The sequence below is a fragment of the Leptosomus discolor genome, chromosome 8 (genome assembly GCF_034619465.1).
Source record: "Leptosomus discolor isolate bLepDis1 chromosome 8, bLepDis1.hap2, whole genome shotgun sequence".
In the NCBI taxonomy this organism is placed as follows: Eukaryota; Metazoa; Chordata; class Aves; order Leptosomiformes; family Leptosomidae; genus Leptosomus; species Leptosomus discolor.
In genome coordinates this window covers 53,438,707-53,460,878 of record NC_141398.1, presented here as the reverse complement: position 1 = coordinate 53,460,878, position 22,172 = coordinate 53,438,707, and the positions used below count along the sequence as shown (strand labels likewise).

At 36.7% G+C, this 22,172-nt stretch overlaps 1 protein-coding gene across 3 annotated transcripts in view; it reads right to left on the bottom strand.

Moving 5' to 3' along the window:
- CDH8 (cadherin 8) overlaps positions 1 to 22,172 on the bottom strand; it is a 134,778-nt gene that overhangs the window by 91,001 nt on the left and 21,605 nt on the right. For all 3 annotated transcript variants that reach the window (XM_086469162.1, XM_086469163.1, XM_086469164.1), the window contains exon 2: positions 3,844 to 4,138. In XM_086469162.1, coding sequence (XP_086325288.1) covers positions 3,844 to 4,138 — 295 coding nt within the window. The remainder of the gene's footprint in view (positions 1 to 3,843; positions 4,139 to 22,172) is intronic.

Sequence of the window (22,172 nt, the reverse complement as noted above, 5' to 3'; positions counted from 1 at the left end):
GAATTTAAAGTGCCCTGCTTCAGCCAAGAACCTATTCTCCACATACACTACTAGATTTCACAAGTAAATTTATCATTTTGGAGTTGGGGAACAGTGCTTACTATGGTAGATTATACAAGAATTACAAGAAAAAAGAAAGGAACTCAAGAATGAAACAAGGGAAAATTCAATTTAGTTCTCAAAACATTCTCTGGAATGTGCTCCTCTTTTTCCTCAAAGAGAGAAATAAATTATTTCAAAATAACTCTGAACACAGTGACGATACACACCACTCCATACGTGTGTGGGTGTGTGTTCTGTGAAGACAGCTGAAAAGTGAGCATCCTTCCTATCGGAGATAACACAGTGTAATACTAATTGTCTTTGCACTGAGTAGTGGGAGGAGAGGTATGCAAATCCTTTTCTTTTGTTTCAGCAGGGAAAAAGGATTTTCCAGAGATCACTGATACGTAACACAAAAATCAAGCAGGCTGGATTGTGGCCATGTATGTGTGACAGCCTCACATATTGGCATACACAGGCATTCATACCTATCACATACAGAAAGTTTGCACATACATTACAGTTTTCACACCTCCATAGTATACCACTCATGTTCTAGATAGTCATGCAAAAATACCACTGACGTTCATGTAATAAATCCTTCTAGCAAGGAACAGAAGACAAGTATCTAATATACGTATTAGAAAAACTGCATTGTGTTAGAACCTCAACATGACGCTACAGAATGATGAAAGGTTAACTGTGTTCATCTGCATTTTATGCATTGCTTTCCATGGAGGTCCAAAAATAAAATGCCTGTACTGCAGCCCCATTACATAAGCACTATATATATATAGCATATGAGTATGAGTTCCTGTTCTGTTTCAGAGCAGTCAGTATTGGTATAAGCACTTTCAGGAAAAAAGAGGTTTAGTAGAACTTTGTTTTATCCTGAATAAGAACACTGCCTAGTAATGACTGTGTTGTAGAAATGTCAAGGCTGAAATTAGCAGTGGGTGGAGATCTCTTTAAGGGGAATTAAGTAAGTGGATAATGGAAGCGAAATACTCTTACTGTGGCAAAAAAAATATAAAAAATTCCTTGAACTTTGAAAGAAGATAGTTTTTTATAAACATTATAAAGGAGTTAAAGTAATTTTAAGAGGACAAAACTTAGTTAAACAATTTACAGAGCATTATTTAGTACAGCTGTCACCTATGGGTTAAAAGAGAAAGGCAGAAGGAAACGGTAATGGCAACATTACTGAAGGGGTAACAGTCCCATCTTCCACTCTCCAGCCTTGAAATTTGGTTCCATCAGAGATTAAGATGCGGACTTGACTGCATATGCTGCATAGATTTTACAGTCATTCATGACCCATGTAATGCAATGGCAAACATACTCTGAGTTTGAAGTGGTAGCTGAGAATTAGGTTTCGTTTTTCAACAAATGAGCAGGAGTGTATGTTTGTGCTTCTTTAGAGAAATAGCTTGAAAACATGCACCCCTAGGAATGTCACAGAAAAAACAGGCAAGGTTCAGGGATCATAAGGGACAAATGTGCAAAACTTGCATAGTTTCAGTAATAAAGGTAGTAAGTGGTAGACCTCTGAGAATCTATTACAAAATTTCTACCTACATTTGTGTTGTTTGAATAAATTCATTTAGGACCAAATTTTTCCATGCAGCTTAAGAACATGTAAAAATGGGGAACCACATAATTTCAGAGGCAGTTAATTAAAGAACTGTTTCTCTTTCCCCTTCCATTCTAAGTGAAGCAGGTGAGATAATATCCTCCAAAAGCCAGCCCCTTTCACTATTCCCTAAACTGACATCTATGTCCAGGCATTGGTCATTTCTTCTACAATCTTCTACTATGAAGCTTTCCCAGACAGAGTTTAATCTTTTAAGTCATCTCTCATGACCTTCCTTTACATTTTTCCATCCTCTTTCACCCTAACACTTCTCTCAATCACTTTCCCCCTCTTTTGTTAATGTTTTACCTTTTATTCACTTGCTTTCATTGCAATTTTATGATCTTCTAGACCTCATGTTAACCAATTCACTAGATTTTTATTCATCTGATCTTCTGACCAGTTTCCTGTCAATGTTTTGGGTTTTTTTTCTCCTCATCTTCTTTACAGTGAATACTCCTTGGATAGGGGCTATGTCTTTACTAAGGATTACAAATACTGCTCATATGCACAGATATAAATTATTTTTGTAGTAGCCTCTGTGATCAGAAACCACCTTTTCTTGTCTGCATGTCTTCATTTTGTTTTCTCATAGAGTACCAAACAAGTCCCATTCATATAAGGATTAACTGCCTTCAATTTCCCTTCCTCTTTCTCCTACTCCCTCATTTTTTAAAAAAAAATATTTTATTTAATGAAGTCATTTTCTTGCCTAGAGCTTGGCAAAAATATCTTCTGAAAGCAGGTCCATATTACATTTGTGCTGCTGTATAATGAAAAGAAACTTAACAAATTAAACCTCTGTTTTGGTAAAAGAACTGACATGCAGGATTGAAAATTCACATATCAGTTTCGGCACAAGCAATTCAACACAACCAAGATATGAAAACCTGTTGGAGAAGTGATGATAAAAAAGTGAAGCCTCAGGTATCACCATCTAGTCAGCCCACCATGCTTACAGTTGAAAATGACCTGGTTCAACTCAGTGTACTGAATGTGAGAGAGAGGATGGTTCTGGCTCCTCACATTCCTCCTCTTTTAAACTGAATAACTCAGAATAGTGTTTTGAAACCCTTTGATAGGGTGCTGCTTTATTTTACAAAGTGCCTTGGCACTCCTTCAGTTATATTGCTTTGACAGATGTAGACAAATTGCTGAAAAGCACATCATCCTCAACCTAATACTAGAAAACATTAGAATTTACTTTGCATTTCGTGGCAAGATTTTGATGTCTTTGCTTATAATGAATTCTTATATTGCCCTGAAATTGACTCTCTTGGTTTGATGGGTTTACTTCCCTTCTGCCTTAGTGACAGTTAAAGGTCACCTGCACTCAATATGTATCTATCAGTAGGGACTGAGGACCTATGTAGCTCTCTAAGTACGTGCTTAACATTTGCAGAACCAGGGGCAAACCATGAAAAAAAGAAAAAAAAGAAGAAGAAAAAAATCTAATATATTAATCCATAAGGAAACAGATTCACGCTAATCCGATAAAATGAATAAATATAAGTAAAAAGTATTAAGAAAATTATTTCCTACCCTTTCTTTTTCTCCCCTTTCACACAGTTAATTTCCCTTTTCACCATCTTTTTCCATAGGTTTCTTTGTTTTCCCCTTCCATCTTCCACACAAATCCTATGGCTAATTGGTTAAGTCTGCTCTAGACTCTAACCATCAATTCCCAGACACAGCATCTTTCATTTCAATGTTTTTGGCTGATTATAGTTGCACTTAGAGGAAAACAAATAAGTATGTATCAACATACTGCAAGTGCTACATCTGCGTACGAAAATACACAAACAGATAATTAAACATCAACAAAATATCAATAGGATTAGAGTGTCATGTTGGAACAAATCTTGATAAATCCTCCTTCAATAACAATACTCTAACTACAGCGTCATAAGGGGAATATAAATTTAGCCCATTAAAGTGTTGTTGGACAAAGAAAGACACATTAATACATCTGTTAGTCATTTTCTTACTACTAAGGGACTCTACTATTGTGCTGCAGATGAAAGCTTTGGCCAAGAAGAGATTTGAAAATATGCAAATTAATGCTAACAACATAATAAATATCTTATTATTCATCAACAACTCAAAGGCACACTGGCATAGTTTAAGCTGTGAGCAATCAATGTTCATCGATGTTTAGACATACATACCTACAATGGACATTTCTGGAACCGTGGCATGATATGGACCATCAACAAACTCTGGGGCATTGTCATTGATGTCTTGAACCTTAATAATGAATTCTGAAGGAGGCTCCAGAGGTTGGTTTGTGTCCCTGTCAACTGCTTGAGCTGTTAGAGTGTATTCAGCTTTTTCCTCACGGTCAAGCCTTTTCATTGCATGAATGTCTCCAGTCTTGTCATTGATCACAAAGATTGTTCCAGCTCCATCTCCTGACAGAATATACTTGATTTTGCTGCTGCCAGGATCCAGGTCTGTGTGTAACTAGAAGCAAAAAAAAAAAAAAAAGCATTTTAGAAACAAAAATTACACTCAGAATATTTTTTTCATTGGTCTAACCATACATTTTGTCAAGCAATTCTTTTGTACTTTAATCTTAGCACCAGTGATCCATATCTCAGCTTGAATACACAAGGAGAACAGGGATTTGTATGCATACTAATCAAAAGTGAACGTAATCATAGGCATAATTAGACTTTCTATTTAAAAAGCAGCTGTTATATATATTTTAATTCCCTGTTCTAAAATGTAAATGTCTTCAGAACTATTATCAGCCAAAACGAACAAGCACAAAATGTCCTTAACCTATTAGATCAAAGGGCGAATGAAGGATTAACAGTATTATGTATCTTAATCTAGTTTCTTATTTTTAGTTATTACTTTCAGTTTATTTTCAGGTGACTGAAAATAACTGGACATTGGCATCTATGTAAATGTTGTAACAGACAGCATTCACAGAAATTTAGAACGGTATCATAAGTCAGCTGCTAGCAGAACTTAAAAGGTTCCAAGTTCTTTATTCTAAAAGTGTTTACCCTGAAAGAAAGCTTTGTTAAAGCAAGTTTCCAGAAAGATAAGAACACTTACACATATCTTCCCATTCTCCTCAATGCCTCATTAGAAAAAATAATATTTAGACTGTACTTGATAGAATTATAATCATCTGAAACTGTATGGGAAAAATAGGTTTCCGGTTTCCGTTTTTTTGGGTTTGTTTTTTTTTTTTTTTTGCTAATTAAAAGCCTGAAGAACATTGGAGACAAACAGAGGACCTCCACTGATTTTTTTTGTAGGCTCAGAGCCAAGGACTAAGTATCAGATTATCTCCAATAATTTTTCATTTGCGAGGGCAAGGACACCAATTGGTGGACCATATGTATTATAGTCAAAACATTCAAAAATACAGGATAACAACTTAAATATACAGAACAGCACCTTAAATTCTATGTAATATTAAATTTAACATGCTCAATATGAACAATAAGAAGAAATTAACAACACATCACTAAAAAATGTAACTTAAATTTATTATTGCTTATCTCTATCTCTGAAAAGAGAGCCTGAAAGAAATACAAACGACCTGTATGGGAAAGCTGCAACATGACTTACAGCGACTACTACTAGACTGCTCCTGTTTGCTCATTTTTGTGCAGACAGCTGAACAGAAATTGTCGCTGGTTATGCATTTTACTCTTCAGTTGATAGCAGTGGTTGCTAGGGCTAGGCAGCATCATTACTTGATATAAGAATCTGTATTGGGATATTAAAATAGGTGTGGAAAGAAACTGTAATACTTGGCTACAACCAAGCCACCAGTAGATTTTTATGTCATACCACAAGTAGGCTCTGCAGGTTCTTCAGTAGATAATTGGTCACATACAGTTATATCTGCAAATTAGCATTTCAGGGACAAGAGCTTAGAAAACTTGTTAACAGCACCTTACAAAAAAAGCACAGAGGACAACGGCAGTAAGGTATGATTTTCCAGCTGATCTGGTTTATTATACAGACAAAATCCTGGGCTACCAATTCATTCTCTGCAACAACAGCAGAACTCTCACTGACTACAAGATGTGTAACTTCATCCTGTGTTTTGCTGGGCAACACATTATTACCACTCCAGCTATTACCACACCATTGTTTTAACAACTTTTTAAAAACGCTTTAACTGTTTGTGAATACGAACGGCTCAATACAGTTCACTCTTCCTACCCAGCCCAAATGAACATACACATAGACATCAAGTGACAGCTGAGTCCTTTTTCCAAAAACTCAACCTTTCTTTTTGTAGTTGTCGTCAGCTTTTACTTGAAAACATCAGCGTAATTTACGCTATGTTAATTTAAGTTAACAGCACCCTCCTGTTGGTTGGTACTGCAGTTTTGTCTGCTCAGTAAGATACGGTAATACACTTTTTTTTTTTGTCTTAAAGATTATTTTCCTTATAAGCAGGATTATACTCAATCTAGGCATCAGAACATAAATAATTATTTTCAGGGTCCCAAAGCCTGTCAAGATCAATCCAGAATCTGTTTGTGTTTTAACAGATTGTTTATACTTTAAGCATCTGTTTGATCCCTGAATAAGATCTACATGTTATTAACATTGCATATGAAGGTTTTGGCAGAATATTCATAGCTGAATTACAGTGATGTCATATCACAACATTGTCTGGACACACACAACTCAGCAAAGTAATTTGGAATACCTCCATTCACCCAGCTGCACAGAGCCTCACAGAGAAAAAGTATAATCTGAATTTCTAAGGCAGCACTGGCTGATAACCCACAGAGATACTTGAGAATGCTCAAAGATTCCCCAATTTGCTAATAAGTAGGAGAGACTGTCAGTATAATCTCCAGTGTAAGTTCTACCCGTATTATCCAACAGAAGTTATAGCTCATAAATCACTTCTGGTATAAATTGATGTAAAGCTATAAAACCAACAGGAAAAATGAAAAAAAGTCTATAGTTACTATTAATTGTTTCTTCTAGTAAGTTAAAAGTCCTTTGTATCAAAAGAAAGAAATAGATATTGCTATTTGAAACACTACAAAATGAAGGGCTAAACATTAAACAAAAAGTGGAGGAGCTAGAAGTTGAAAGTGACTCTGATTAGTGGAAGATGAGTTTTTCACCCAAAGATTAATAGTGGCAAAAATAAAAGCAATTTTTTTTTTTAGTTCTTTAATAAAAAACAAGCCATAAATATGGTATTTACTGAAATACTGTGTACTTTCAAAGGTAAGAATCCAGGCTGACAGATTAAAATATCTTTTATAGGTTTTGGATTTAGGATTAAAACATCATCATTTACTTACAAAGTTAAATCACAGAACTGAAGTGAAATTGTAAGTCAGAAAGCGTAGTGTTTTTTCCCAAGTAATATTTCCTCTCTTCTACGAGAGGTGAACGATAATTTACAGCAATTGACAAGCCTCAGCAAGCTGTGTTCATGGGAAGGTTAAAGGTCATTAAACACATAATTATATAGGGTCTACATGAATTATAGAGAGGCATAAACACTATGATAAATTAATATCAGCTTTGGCTGAAAAAGCCTCACAAATGTAAATGTGAAGCTGCTTTCCATACCTGTAAGTTTATTTGTTGCACCTGTGCTTGAAAACTGACCTCTTATTTTTCAGAGCAATATTGAGAAATGTAGCAAGAATTTTTGTTTAAAAAAGGAGAGACATATGTCCCACTACTAGACAGCATCCCAAAACAAACGGAAAAGCATGTTTACCAGAAACCTTAATCACGTTCAGAGTGAGTCAAACTCACTTCCTTTATGTGAGATTCAGTTAATGAGACTTCAAAGGAAGCGAAATCTTCTTCCTCCATCACTGCCCTGACTGTGGGACTATAAATTCAAATATCTCTCTCCCTTAAAGTAGCAGATGCAACCCCATCACCCAGTTTGTGCCTGGATTTATGGCAACAGGAGAGGTTTTGGATACTCTCCTAGTTTTAATGGTGACGCAGATGCCCTGTATTAATGCCCTACTAATGGCTCCCATGTAGCCTCAGCACGGATCTGTTCCTAAAAAATGAACTTCATTCAAAATGAACCCTCTGATCACTGCAGTTTCCAATCATTATTAACTCCTTTGGTATTCTACGTTATAACACAGATGATAATCAATGAAGCCAGTATTAACAGTAACAGCACACACAGTATATTTCTGGAAAACTAACATTATTTTCACTATTAATGAATATCTAAAAGTACTACCAACCCACTATTCAAATATATAACATGTATTTATAGTCTCCCACATGCATACATTACAAACATGCATAATTACACTCAGTGCAAGAGAATGCAGAGATGAAACCTATTCAGAGTCTCTACATTCTGTAGATGTAAAAGTACTACTCTGCAGCAAAACCCAAATATGTGAGCATGTTAACAATACTAAATTCTCCTATTCAGTAGATATTTGTTCATCATATTTTTAACCATATTTTCTTAACAAACACTTGGTTCAAAACTACGTATAGAGCTAAGGACTTAATGTATGAAGGAAGGCTGCAGAAGCTCCAGGCTAGGTTTGTGAAGCTCTTTTGCAATTCTGAGTACAAAGAGAAATTTGAGTCTCTTCTGCAGATGGAAACTGTCTCACCTGCTCTCAGTCAGTTACCTGGCAAATCAATGGTAGTCAAAACAACAGCTTGCTCAGCACAATGAATTTCGTGTTCAAGCCATGTGTTCACCATCAGGAAAGTACATAATGCACTTGGGTCTGGTCCATACTCAGAATTAGCAGAAAGCTGTTGACTGGCCTTTGTACTAGGATTGGGCACTTCAAGCCCTCTCCAGGTGTATTGTTGATGCACAACATGATACAGACTAGCTCGTAATGAGATGCACCATCAAAGGGAGGATTTGTAACCCCAGTTTCCTCATATTAGTAAAAAAGCATAAATATATCAATAATTCACAAGAGGAGGGAAACCTACATATTATGAAAATGCTCCTGGACATTTTTAATTAAGAAAAGAGAAGGCAGCATTATGTAGATAAGTTTTCGCTTGAATTTGTTAGAAAGCAATTAATTCATCCTTGTGTAATTACAAGGGAATTACCCCTTACTTGTTTCGAGGGAAAAGGCATAATCTGCCCTTAAAACTTCATGTTCAAATTTGCATCATTTTTCTCCTTCCTAACTCAAGAATCTTTTTCAAGGGATTAACTACTGCATCACTGAGTTTCACCTGATACTACACAGATACTCACAAAACACACCAGCACTGTCCTAATGCTTCAGGTTCTCCTACTTTTTACCTATGCCTCGCAATAAAATCCGTCATTTATGAAGCAGACCCCATTTAATGAATTTAGAGACAACATTTTCAGCTTTTAGGACTCTTTTCCAAAACTGCTGAGTTCTAAGAAGCTCTAGCTCACTCTGTAAAAGTATGGAACATTTTTAGTGACTTTTACAATAATTTTTATACATCAAAGCTTTCAAAAACTGTAATACACCTTACTCTTAGTGTGTTTCTCCCTGTATGTGACTTTGCAGGGTTGTTTTTGTTTTGGGTTTTTTTGTCTAAAAATATGAACATCATCAGGTTACAGAATGATTTTGTGTGTATTGTTGTCATGCTCTGACACATAATGGACAATGAGCATATTTATTGATGACCCACAGTTCAAAAAATCACTCATAATTAAACTATTATAAATAGATTACATTAATTTTCACACAACACAGAATTAATAAAGTGAACGTAATTTCAGTTTAATAGAATCTTTCATTTTCTCCATGGGTAGGCTGATCCAATCTTTAGTAATAGGAATTATAGCTGCAAAATGAGGAAGAGGAAAACCAAATATTCTGCATTATCATTTAGGATAATGACAAATTGGGACACAGACTTGATGCACCTGACATAATGTCAGTACTTGGAACACTTTCAGAAAGGAAACAGACATGTCCATGGATGACAAAGGTTTCATTTAAGATATGAGAATCATGTATCTTGAAGCTCTGGAGTAACTGTCAAAATACATTAATGCTCACACTTCTCAGCTGCAGTTTCATAACCATATTCAAAGAGAATTAAAGCAATAATATCCATAACACTTTCATTTAAGAGTGTAATCTCTGCTTTTGTCTGCCTCAGTTTCCTACCATGTCATTTGAGTATCTTTGATTCCAGATGGCTTCTTTTATGATTCTGTTTATTCTTTGCTACTGCTTTTTTATTCTATTTGATTTGCTAATTTTGTCTCTGTTTATATTCATACTGCAACTGTGCACAAACTGCTTTTCATTGCTTACCTTTTGGTATCATCTTATAATACACTAGAGTGAAGTGTTGTTTAAAAACCAGAAACAAGATTGGGATCTAACAATCTGTTTGTTCTAATTCACTGATTATGACCAACTGATGCAAGAAAAGAGCTCAGGAATGTGACTGAACCTTGATCGAAGTCCTTCCCAGTTACAGCACCATTGGTCCTTTCTTACGTGTCATGTATCACCTTCCTCACCAGTCTGAATAATAATTTTTAATATCTATTTTTGCTCAATGTCTTGGGAGAAAAAAAGATAGCCATACTTGTTTTTACCAATGGGAGGAACAGAGGAAGAGATAAACCCACATTTGGTCTCACAAAGACCCATATTAGAAAAAAACAACCAGACTGTAGGACTACCCAAGCCGTTTCTAAATAGCGCTACACATTATCTCCAGTTAATCATAGTATTAATTTTTAATTAGAATTGTTATGTACTGCAGGTGTTGTTTCACAGTTGTTCCCTCTGCCAGGGGAACTCCCTAAGATGGAGGAAACCATGCCCCCAGATGCAAAGTCTTCCTCAAATCCACATGTTCATCTTCAATGATTGTGACGGCAACAGAGACAAGGTGATTTGTTTCTACTCTTTGCTATCTTCATTCCAAAGCACGGTCTCAAGTTGATTTTTCTGTATATATTTCTTAGATACCTTGCTTCTTCTGAATCCTTATGTCAAGCCAGATGATAGCTAAAACTTTCTGTTTTCCTAGTTCTGGTCTTGGTCTTTTCCATTTGGGAATACCATCTGTCTTCCCTTCTGTCCTGAGAACACTGCCTCCACATATGACCTGTGTCCCACCGGAGCTTGGACTGCCGCTTTTAGTCACTGCTTTCTGCAGCTATTTAACGCCCAAGTGTCCTGTGTCAAGCGGCCTCATATGGCTGGCACCTTTTTGTAGTTGGCTTTCTGCCTAGCTTGGAGTTCATGTAACTATTTCTGAACCCAGACTGCTGTTCCTTTCTCATGTTCCAGCAGACACTGCTCCTGGTCTTGATTTTTTTAACCCAACTGGTTTTGATACTTGGAAACATGTAATGAAGTTGTGTCATATTGCCATAGAGAAATCCTTTCCCATCTCATTTACTTCTCTATTATTTCATCTATAGTGTACTGTGGTTCACCACAGAAGATCTGAAAGCTGAGTACAGAGAGCCTCAAAAATTGCATGCAATTTTAGTCTTGTAAAACATATTCCCTCTTCTGCATCTTTATGGGAGAAAAAAGGTATCTGTCTGTCATCTCCTACTGTTTGGGGGTTAAGCACTTATATTAACAATTCCAGTGCTTCAGGGATTGTAATTAACAGTGCCTCTTGCACTTGTCACTCTTTTCCCAACTCAATGAAATAGGAGTAAAGCCATTGACTCCCTCCTTCATCTTATCAGTCTTGGACACAAACTATGCCATGGTTTCTACTACCTGTAAGCTTGTGTAAGCTTGCGTAAGTCTCCAAACACGACTTCAGAAGACTGTTCCCTTTTGGCTGTCAGTTTCTACTGCCAGCAGAGTCCATCTGGCTGCTCCTTCCTCAATATAGACAAAAGATGGGGAAGGCTGTAAAAAAACCTTAAGCCATGGGAATTTCCCATTCAATGTGCTAGCCAGAAGTTCAGCAGTTAGTATATACCAAATCCTTCTCTTTTGTTCCTCTAATCATTATCATCTTATTCACATTGTTCTGAGCTTTTCTTCCATGTTGTTTGAGCTGTATTTTTTCTTTCTTCTTTAAAGGCTTATTATAACTTTCTAGGCTTCATTCTCAGGCACATAGTACGTTGCACTTGAGCGCCAAGACCTCTTTGTGTTTTTCAAATGATTTTCTCAAGCAAATGTCAGAGCAATATCTTATAATACATACTCTTAGGATTGCAGAAGAGGAATAAAAAAGTTAATCACTACACATCCACAGCAGCAATTTGAAGGCTGCTTACAAAATCTGTCAAACTAGACAAGCTATAGCCTAGATCAGCAAAGGCAGAAAAAAGTACAATAGGCCAGTGTGGTCAAAGGATATTTCTATTTATTCAAGCATATTTAACGTTGTCATGATTTTACAATCCTTTAAGGCTTTGCTTTTAGCTACTTTCACCATCCTGGCTTCTGATCATGCTTTGCTTACAATGACTAGGAGGATCCCAGCGATAATATATTTAACCTAACTTCCTTCTTAATAAAAGAATTTCATATCCATACAGAACACATTCTTTTATTTAATGCATTCTGTTATTTAATAATACTTAATAAAACAAACCTGAAAGCATTAAAACACCTTTTTCTGAAGGTAATTTTTCAAACTTAAGATGACTGCTTAGCATACTTCAGTGTCTGAACATAAGGAAGTAAGTACTGTCTAAAACCACATAATGTGTAAAGCTGGCAGTGCAAATAGAAAGCTCTTTTCTAGCAATTGGCTGTCAAACACATCTACAGTGCAGAAATATAAACATCAGCTATGCAGCCAGCTTAGAGCTAAAATTGAAAACTGTTGAGAAGGTAACTGAATGAAATAAAGAGAACTGAAAAATTAAATTGTGAGTACTTACATGTTGATTAACTTATAAACTATCTGCTTCATGTGATAATAGAACTTACTTTAGTGTACTTACACCACCCTGTGAACTGTGCACACGGGTACAGTATACATTTTTTCTTACTAAAAATATTTTTGTAGTTACCCAGAATGTGAAAATAAACACAGCTAGGAAATGCTACAAAGCAAATTCCTTACGAGATGTCGAACAAAACGTTAGTTCTTGAGTTACTATGTTTGCAGTTACATAATAACATCAGAGTATCATAGATCAGAATAAATAGATATAACACGAAGATAATTTGATTATTTTTCCCCATTTTCTTGCAGTTAGATGTTTATTAGGGATAACTCAAGCAGAATTTTTATTCAGAAGAACCTGGTTGAAAGTAGTTATTATGACTTCACTCAGTCTCACAAGAAATTATTTGCCACATCACTTGTGTGGTTTTCAAATCTTCCTAATGTAATTTCCCATGCATTTCCACTAAGTCATGCCTTCCTGTGACTTTTTTACGAACTGACTTGCAAAGTTTATGTCTCTCATAATGTGATCAATTTGCAATACCATTACATTTGAAATATTTTTTAAACCACCTAGAGATAGAGGTTTAAAAAACAGTTTCTGCTTTTGTTAATGCTTTTCTGGAAGAACTGACAGAGGAAAGGAGAACACAAACCATTTCATATAGACAATGTTAAATACGCAGAAATAAACAACTGTGCCCATTCCAGCAGCATTTGATAATTAGTAATTTACCTCTGATTCTCTAGCAACTTGTATTGAATCCTGCAGTCCCCTTCTCAGTACATATGGAGACTAGAGTCTCAGTGACAATTATCACTTTCTTTGGCACATCAGATAACCTGACCTGTTTCCAAGGAGGAAGAAATAGCAGTGCTATGATTATAAGTGTGGGCACTGTTTGGAGTATTTATGTCACTCACTGTAAACACCTATTCTATCTGTGATTGAAAACATCCAAAATTTGGGGTCAATGTCCCATCAAAAACTATGGCTCAGCAAGAATACAGACAAATTATATACAAATCAGTCACAAAAGCTGTAAGTGTGTAACATATGTCAATCTCAAAACAGCCAGAATCCATACAGACTTCACAATGATTTAGTCTAGACCTTTATCCAAGCTGTCTGAGCTCATGGTGAAGACTACTGTGGGAGACATCTGTACTAATTTAATGACGGTTGAATCACTGTCAGTTTGCTCTACCCACACAAGCTTGGCAGTGCTCATATCGCTCTATGAGCACAGAACAGCCAAAACCCCATGCGGGGTTCATGCTATACTCTCCCCATTCAGCTGTTCTTTGAATTCCTCTACTGGGACATTCTTCTTCAAAAGGACAGGTGACGAGCTATCCTGCACTAATATCTTTCGGGGTTGTGAGTAGCAGAGAAGGCGCACAATACACACCAGACTGAAGTTAAGAGGCAAAGAAATATTATGATTTCTCAGGACCTGTTTTCAAATGATACATGTATTCCCCCTCCTTCAAAGAGCTGATTATTAGGCTGTCCACTAGAGAATGTAATGGCCATAAGAGGAACAGGAAAGGAGGGAAACAGCTGCATAAGGGAGATCCTTGAAGATCTCCAAGGATTCTGCTGTTTCTCTAATAAAATGAATTCAGGTACCTATTGGAAGGGCTCAGGAAAAAAAAAAAATAAAGAAAACCCCACACCTCTAAAAAGATGAGAAAGAGGTACAATATTGAGAACTGAAGTTTTAAAATGATCCAAATGATACCTTAAATACAAGAATGACACAGAATCCAAATGTCTTATGTACATTCCTGCTATGTATCTGAAAGAACTCTACTGAGAGAACCAAATGACAGCTGGTTAGCTGGGCAGCTGACAACTGTAGAGGCAGTACTCATCTATAAATAATGATTATTAATGACTTGTACTACAATAGCACATAGAAGTCCTTATTGACACAAGGGCTCTGTTATACTGTGTGTTGCAGCCTTCACTGAGCTTACTTCACTGTCCTCTGCTTATGGTGAAATAACAAATAGCTTTTTTTTCCCCTTCCCTTTTTCTAAAAAAGAGACAAGGAAGAATGAACCCAGAATACATAGTTTTAGAAATTAGTTTCTAAGGCATTGGCTAATTTCTACAGTTACCACCTATGGATTCAAGGGGCTGAATTCTTGCATAAATTTCTAGTCCTAAGAATTTTTTTTTTTATTCTTTTTTTTTTAAAGTGAATGGTTTCAGGATCCGATAAGACTCAGAACTCTGTAAGAGTCTGTCTCAAATTTCAAGCGACATCAGGCAAAACTCTTTGTTTGAAACATATGGAGAGTTATAAAGAAAGATACAGAACCAAAGACACTCCACAAAAAGAAAAAAAAATCACAACTGACATCTACTTATTAATTCATATTATGACTCCATAATTTATAGTCCAATTAAATTCAGAATTTACCACTAGCCTACAAGTTTATTTTTTATACTTTTCTGATAATTAATAGATCAGATGTAACTGACTTTCATATAAACTAGATAAATAACGAGATTAACAATTATCTGACTGTGAGATAATAAAGTGTTGAAAATAGCAAGACCCTGAAGTAAAGTAAAATATTTGAGATTATTTATCAAGTCAGTAAAGCTGCCTTTTCACATTTACTCAGGATATAGGAGATGGAATATTTTGTTTGCCTATGGAGATGGGATCGTTGAGTATGTAAATGGACATTGATGGCAAAGTTAACTGAAAAGATAATCTGCTGTATGATGTTCTTCTACAAAATATTAGCAGTATCAGTGCACTGTTGCTCAGTTCTGTTACGGATATTCTGACACAAAAACTGATACTGTTGTCCCGGTTTGGCTGGGACAGAATCACAGCCCAGCCATGCTGGGCAGGACATTAACAGTGTCAAGTCAGCCAGGGCAGCTGACCTGAGTCAGCTACAGGCGTAGCCCATACCAGAAGGTCACGGACAGTATAAAGGGGGAAGGTTGGCTGAGGAGAGGGAGCTCCTGTGGGGATCCTCCTGCTCTTCCTCTGGCTTCTCCCTGCTCCTGAGACTGATCTCCTGTTGATTGTGCTGGCTGCATATTCATTTGGCTGAGTGTAATTTTGTACACCTTTGTTGGTATTAGAGCTGTTCCATTAAATCTCTTTCACTTCACCCTATGGGTCTGCTCTCCTTTTCCCGATTCCCCACCCTGGCTGGTGAAGATTTCTCAGGTGATCGAGGCACTGTTACAGTTTAGCTCTGGATACAGGCTAAATGTAGACAATAGTTAACATTTGATAGGCCAAGATATGTTTGTTAATTCTTTTGACATAAATTGGGATTACAGTCAGTCAAAAATCACAATCACAGCATGATTAAACTAAACTTTTTTTCCACTCATACTGAAAATTCAAAGCCATATTGAGTATCTCACTACTGACCACAACTGGTTTCTGAGTTTGTGTATGTTTATCAGCTGGACCATAGTTCCCCATCTCAGCTATATCAACTACTAATAGGTAGATGTCCTCAGAAAAAGACTGAAACCCACAGGACAAGAATCCTTGGAGCCATAACATTCTCCAGTCTGGTACATAACTGCTTCTGATCGTACAGCATCAATGTTAGCAAAGTGGTTAAACAGGGAAACCTCATGGGTTCTCCAGTCTCCATTTCTTTTTCCATATGTGCTATAAGAAAAATATGACACAGTGGTAGAACAGGCTCAAATATTATTCTAGAGAAAAAATAATTAGCCGGAATATAACCCCAACCTTCTAACCAGCACAAAGCCCAAGCAACCTCAACCCTGGCAATTTTGGGGGACCACAACACTTACATTTCCTATAATAGGGTAGAAATTCGTAAGAAAAGCTGAGTTCCCAGGTGAGCTACATATTCTGGTTTTGTTTCATATATTATTGATAATGCAGGTTTAATAAACAGTTCCAAGTCTGTGAAAGAATCCAGTAAGACTGAAAAATTCTTATGTTTGTCACTTGTTACGAATAGGTCATGAACAGTCACTTACAGATGAGTCATATTCATGTAGTATGCATAAGTATCGCTAGAAATCACCTTTTAAAGATTCAGTTCCACTTCTTGATCCGTAAATCTATGGATTTCTTACAGCTGACCTGTAACTTTAAATATTTGTATGCTGTTTGCCAGTACGGTGAGTGTCCTGGTTTGGGCTAAAGCAGAACTAATTCTGTTTTAGTGCTTTTAACTTTTCAGTTAAGTCTCCTCTAACTACCAGCACTTTCTGAAACAGCAGCCTGTTTTTCCAGACAGTGACTGCTCCTAGCAGTGACAAACCCTGGTGTTTATATTTCGTACCAAGGAATGGGATGCAGAGAGGCCCTTGCTTATACTTGTTCTTATGGCGACCAAGGTCACTGCTAAATCTTGTACTCCATGTTGGGGTACCACCAATGCACCAAAAATCCGTTTAATATCTGATACGTCCTCGATGAGAGGACTTTTTATTAAACGGATTTTTATAACAGAGTGTCACGGTTTGAGGCTGGGCCGGCCACTAACGAATGACAGACGCTCTTTACTAACCCCTCTCCCCTCCCAAAAGGGAAAAGGAGAGAGAACAAGGGAGAGAGACTTTACGGTTTGGAAAAGAAAACTAAAACAGCTTTAATGGAGCAATAACAATAAAAGAAAAGATAAGAATAAGAATAAGGAAAAAATGAAATATATACAGTATGTACAAATATATACAAAACCAATACCAAACCCAACTCCCCCCACCCTGATGACAATACGTCACCACCACACCGCAGGGCTGGCACTGGGGCAGTCCCAGGCTGGACTTGGCAGCAGACAGGGATGGGATACAGGAGCTGGACTCAGGCACTGGATTCAGGGATGCACGGATCAGTCCTCCTCAGATGTCAGCCATCGAAGAAGAGAGGAAGAGACGAAGAGGCGAAGAGAGCGAGACCCTCGTGATCTCTCAGCTTTATACTGAATATGAGGTCTATGGGATGGAACACTCTGCTGGTCAGGTTTGGGTCACCTGTCCAGTTCGCTCCTCCCTGTAGGTGCGACCCTTTTCACTCCCGGCACCCCAACATGGAGTACAAGATTTAGCACTGACCTTGGTCGCCATAAGAACAAGGATAAGCAAGGGCCTCTCTGCATCCCATTCCTTGGTACGAACTATAAACACCGGGCCTTATCACTGCTAGGAGCAGTCACTGTCTGGAAAAACAGGCTGCTGTTTCAGAAAATGCTGCTAGTTAGAGGAGACTTAACTGAAAAGTTAAAAGCACTAAACCAGAATTAGTTCTGATTTAGCCCAAACCAGGACACTGAGTCTCTACTCAGTCCAACTCTAACAGTTTAGATGAATACTACGTTAATTCCAACCATTCTCTAGACCTTAACAGAATGTATATTTGCAAGCCAGAATGGAAGATAGTAGTGAATTTGCATTATATACAGTGTACTTACTATTTAATAGTTCAATAACTTCAATACAAGAGTTAAACAGTTAAAAGTCTGGCATCTGCCTTTTACCAATAAAAAGGAATGAGGTTATGCAGATTAGGTGATGGATAACGAAGAAAATGTGAAAAGACTGTAAAAAGCCTCCATCTAAAGTATGCTATATTGTCCCAAAAACCTCCAAATAAACAAATCCTCATATTTCAGCTTTCTTCTATCTCTAAGATATAGTTCCGAAGGGATAGTGGTAGTGAAAGTTAAAAACCAAACATCAGTCAGTTTGGAGGATGAAAACAAGAAAGAAATAGAAATACCTAAAGTAAACAGGAAAGCAGGAAGAAACAAAAGGAAGTAAATACCAAGCATATGGTTCCTAAAAAAACATGAAGAAGAAAGTTACATGAATGTTAGGCAATTTAAATCTTGCCACAGAAAATGAAGCTGAGAATATTCAACTTCCAGATGCCAGTTTATTGATTACAAGACGCTTGGGTTTTCTTTTGGGTTGGTGGTTTGCTTTTTTTTTTTGTTATAAAAGGCAAATAAACCATAGCCTTAGAAATACCTAAAGCAAAGAGGAAAAAGCCCCCAACAATCTATATACGCTTGTGATAACAATCACTTTAAGCGTTACCTGGAGAGTTTTACATTTGATAAACACTTTTTCTTTCCTTTTCATGCTCTTGTCTACCAGAGATTTGACAATAACTGAATTTTTTAGCCTGTGTGGAGAAACACTGGAGAAGCAGTCCCTCATCATCAAAGAGATGGGGGAGTTGCTTGATGGGAAGACATTCTTCCAAGAAACCTGCATGAGAAAAAGTCAGAATAGCAGCTAGTTAAAAATCAAGAACACAAGGAATTACACTGCTGAAAGGTGGGCCACAAGTTGTTTGCAACGAAAACGTAAATTTCAATAGCTTCTTTGACTGTAGATAATAGCTAAATGAATGGATACAGAATATGAGATCAACATAAAGCCACTGAATTTGTTTTTGATTTTTTGTTTTTGGTTTGGGGTTTTTTTCTGTTTTGTTTTGTTTTTCCCAGAAGTAATACCTGACTTGGATCTCATTATATTCAATAGTGAGTGTATTTCTTTGCTAAGAATACTGGCAAATCTTATTTACTCTGCCTGGAACCTTACTGCCAAACTCATTTCTTCTCACTCCCTGTGGCTAAAGCTCTCTTCTGGCCTGATTCTCTTCTAGAAGTGACACTTTATATTGATAGCCCAAGCAAAGAGAGTCATCATCAAACTGGCCGTGTCATTCAGCCCCAGGGTGTCATGCTGAGTGATCACACATCCCGAATACCAGCAATTCACTCAGAGCTTTGCACAAACCACAGATAACCTTTTATTTTGTCTTCTTGCAACCAAGGTAGTGTTATCTCCATCTAAACATTAATACATGGGCATCATGTACATTACTGCACAATCTGAATGTATCACCACAGTAATTGAATGAGCATGGCCACACCATTGCAAAGGAAAAACTAGTTTTTCTTCCCATTCTGCTCACAGAAACAGTTACACAAATAGAGACCCAATATTCAGAACAAACTGAGTAGCTGAAGGTCCTCAGGACAGCTGCTCGAGATCGCTAAGAAGCCACGCCTAAAACACCAGCCTTACCCTTGTAGCTGCATATATTTTTTCACCTGTATTTTTTTGGACAAGAATAATGATTGAGTGACACTCACTTCAACCTTTCATTTGCAGATTACTGAAAAGTTGATTTAGGAAACAAATACAGGGTTGGGAAAAGACCAATGCAGTGTTTTTTCTGAACATTTCCTGACCAGAATGCTTCAATGCTATTTCACATTCAAAAAGTTTTGATGCCTGTATATGCACTTATTTCATTCTTTTAAAGTATTTAACTTTTCAATATGTTCAAAACGTAAAGAAAATGTTTCATTTTGAATTAATTTAATTTGTTATTGCATTAGGGGCTTCTTTTTCATATAATAAAAATACTATGCCTAGCCCAAAACATTTTTTGATACATTTTTTGAAATTTGTATTTGGATGACACAAAGGTATCTTTTTTCCCTCAACTTTTCAAAACTGTATATGAAATGAAAATCTGTTACTCATCTCAGAAGAAATACTCGAGTTCTAGGAGAATTAAATTCTTATTTGCTTTAAAAGCAAAACCATTTCTGCTGCCTACACAAAATCCTCCAATTAAACCTTTAATTCCAACAAAAATAAAGCAATTTCACTCCCTTTGTTTATCATAATTTAATTATTTTCCTTATTAGAACCAGCTTTATTTTAATCTTTTTCTGTTTTTATGCTACGACTCATTCTGTAGATATTAGAACAGCTTTCTGCTGTGCCTTCACTTCCACAGCATCACAAACATAATTAAAACATATTTGCTGTGATTATATTTCAGCATATACAGATCAACATATATTTTGCTTTTACGTATAGAATCCCTATTGTTAATGTAATTACTATGAAGAAATAATGCAAATGAGCCTGCTGGAGACAATTATTGGACTACCTCTTTAAATTTACAATGTTATAAACAAGAATTGGCATTCCACTCAGGGGTGGACAGCAAACACTCATTTTATTGAATGCTTTAAAGACTTCAAATTAACAGAAGCTAAGCGACCACTGTAATAATTAATCTAGTACATATTAATATCTCTAAAATCAGATCTTAGGTTGTGCTTTAGCATTATGCAGATCAAGATATCTCTAATTAGTATATCTTAACAAGCAAAATTAAGTATTGTGCTTCTGTGATAAAGGACATCACATCTATGACTTAGCAGCTGCCTGTACAATCTGAATAAGTAATCATAGCAGGACAAGTTAAGACTGGAGTAAAATCCACAATTATACTACCTGCTGAGAGCACTTCTTAGCTTGCGCAGGATTTAGAAAGACCTTTAAATTATTTAAACTTTTTTTTGTAGTTCGTAACGAAAGTCATCGAACCATATCACAGGATGATAAACATCCATGTACTATGTTCTCCTAAATTAGCTTCCTCTCATTCCCAGTGACAGAATTCCCTTCCAGTTACCCAGAAAGCCACGACCAACACAGAGGAATCTCACCTGTGAAGACAACTGTTTTTCCCCAGTAAAAAATCTCTATCAATCACATACACACGTTGTTGTGGACTGAAAGAACACGGAGGCACCAGGCATTGCAGAAGTCTGCCTCTGAAATGGACAGGCACAATCGACTCTTGCCACTAGCACAACCAACAGTATTCAGAGACAGGGAAGTGACAGGCTCATCCCACAGTGTCAAAGCCTCAGATGTTCAGTAAAACCAAATTGTTGCTTTCTCCTTTTTTTCTCCTAGTGTGCCTTTTCTTTACATTATTTGGGGTACTGTACATAAAGAAATATCCTGCTGCTTTATCTAATACTCATCTAAAATTTTTGTTGAGCACTCTGCTGACTAGGATGGGCAAACCATCTGTACCAAAGGAAAAGATGACAGGGACCAATCTAGATGAATGATCCCTTAAACAGGGTCACCATTGGTGCCCTCTGATTGATCTATAAGGCACTACAGGCAGTTCCCTGGACTTAATTTCTTTCCTCTGCCCTCATCAGCCCAGGCTGAGTCCCCAAATACTACAGGGGATGCAATTGCTTGGTTTTTTCCAGGAATCAGAAAACTATATTTTTAAAACATACTCTCATCTTATATAGGATATCATTATGAGGAAAGTCAAGTTTTCATAAATAGCAAATATCATATAGGAGTCTGATAAACTTAACGTAAGGCGAAAGGTCAATGAATAAGCATGCCTGAAAGCTGAGTTATGGGAAAGGAAAAGACATGATTAGATCTAGTATCTTCTTAGTTCTTCAACAGTCCCTTCCTAAGAATTTCTTCCTGCTTATCTTTCCGGGGTCCTAACTTGGCCAAAGGATTTTGTGATATAAGTTTTGACGTGCGAACTCAATCATTCCTGTGCACAGACCCTTCTGTTATTGCTTTGAATATATTTTACTAGCAAATGAATTAGGCTGAGTTTGCTCTAGCTTTTGGAACTCTCCAGTCCTAACTTTTGTGGCTCTTTTTGAAACGATGTATTTGTGATGCGGTCCATATTTTTGCCTTTTCAAAAAGTGCAACCAAAAGAAAGCATACCAACTCTCCCCCGAATATGCCGTCATGTCTAGCTGAAGTACAAACTATCAAAAATGGAGATACAAACAAAACAAAACCCAA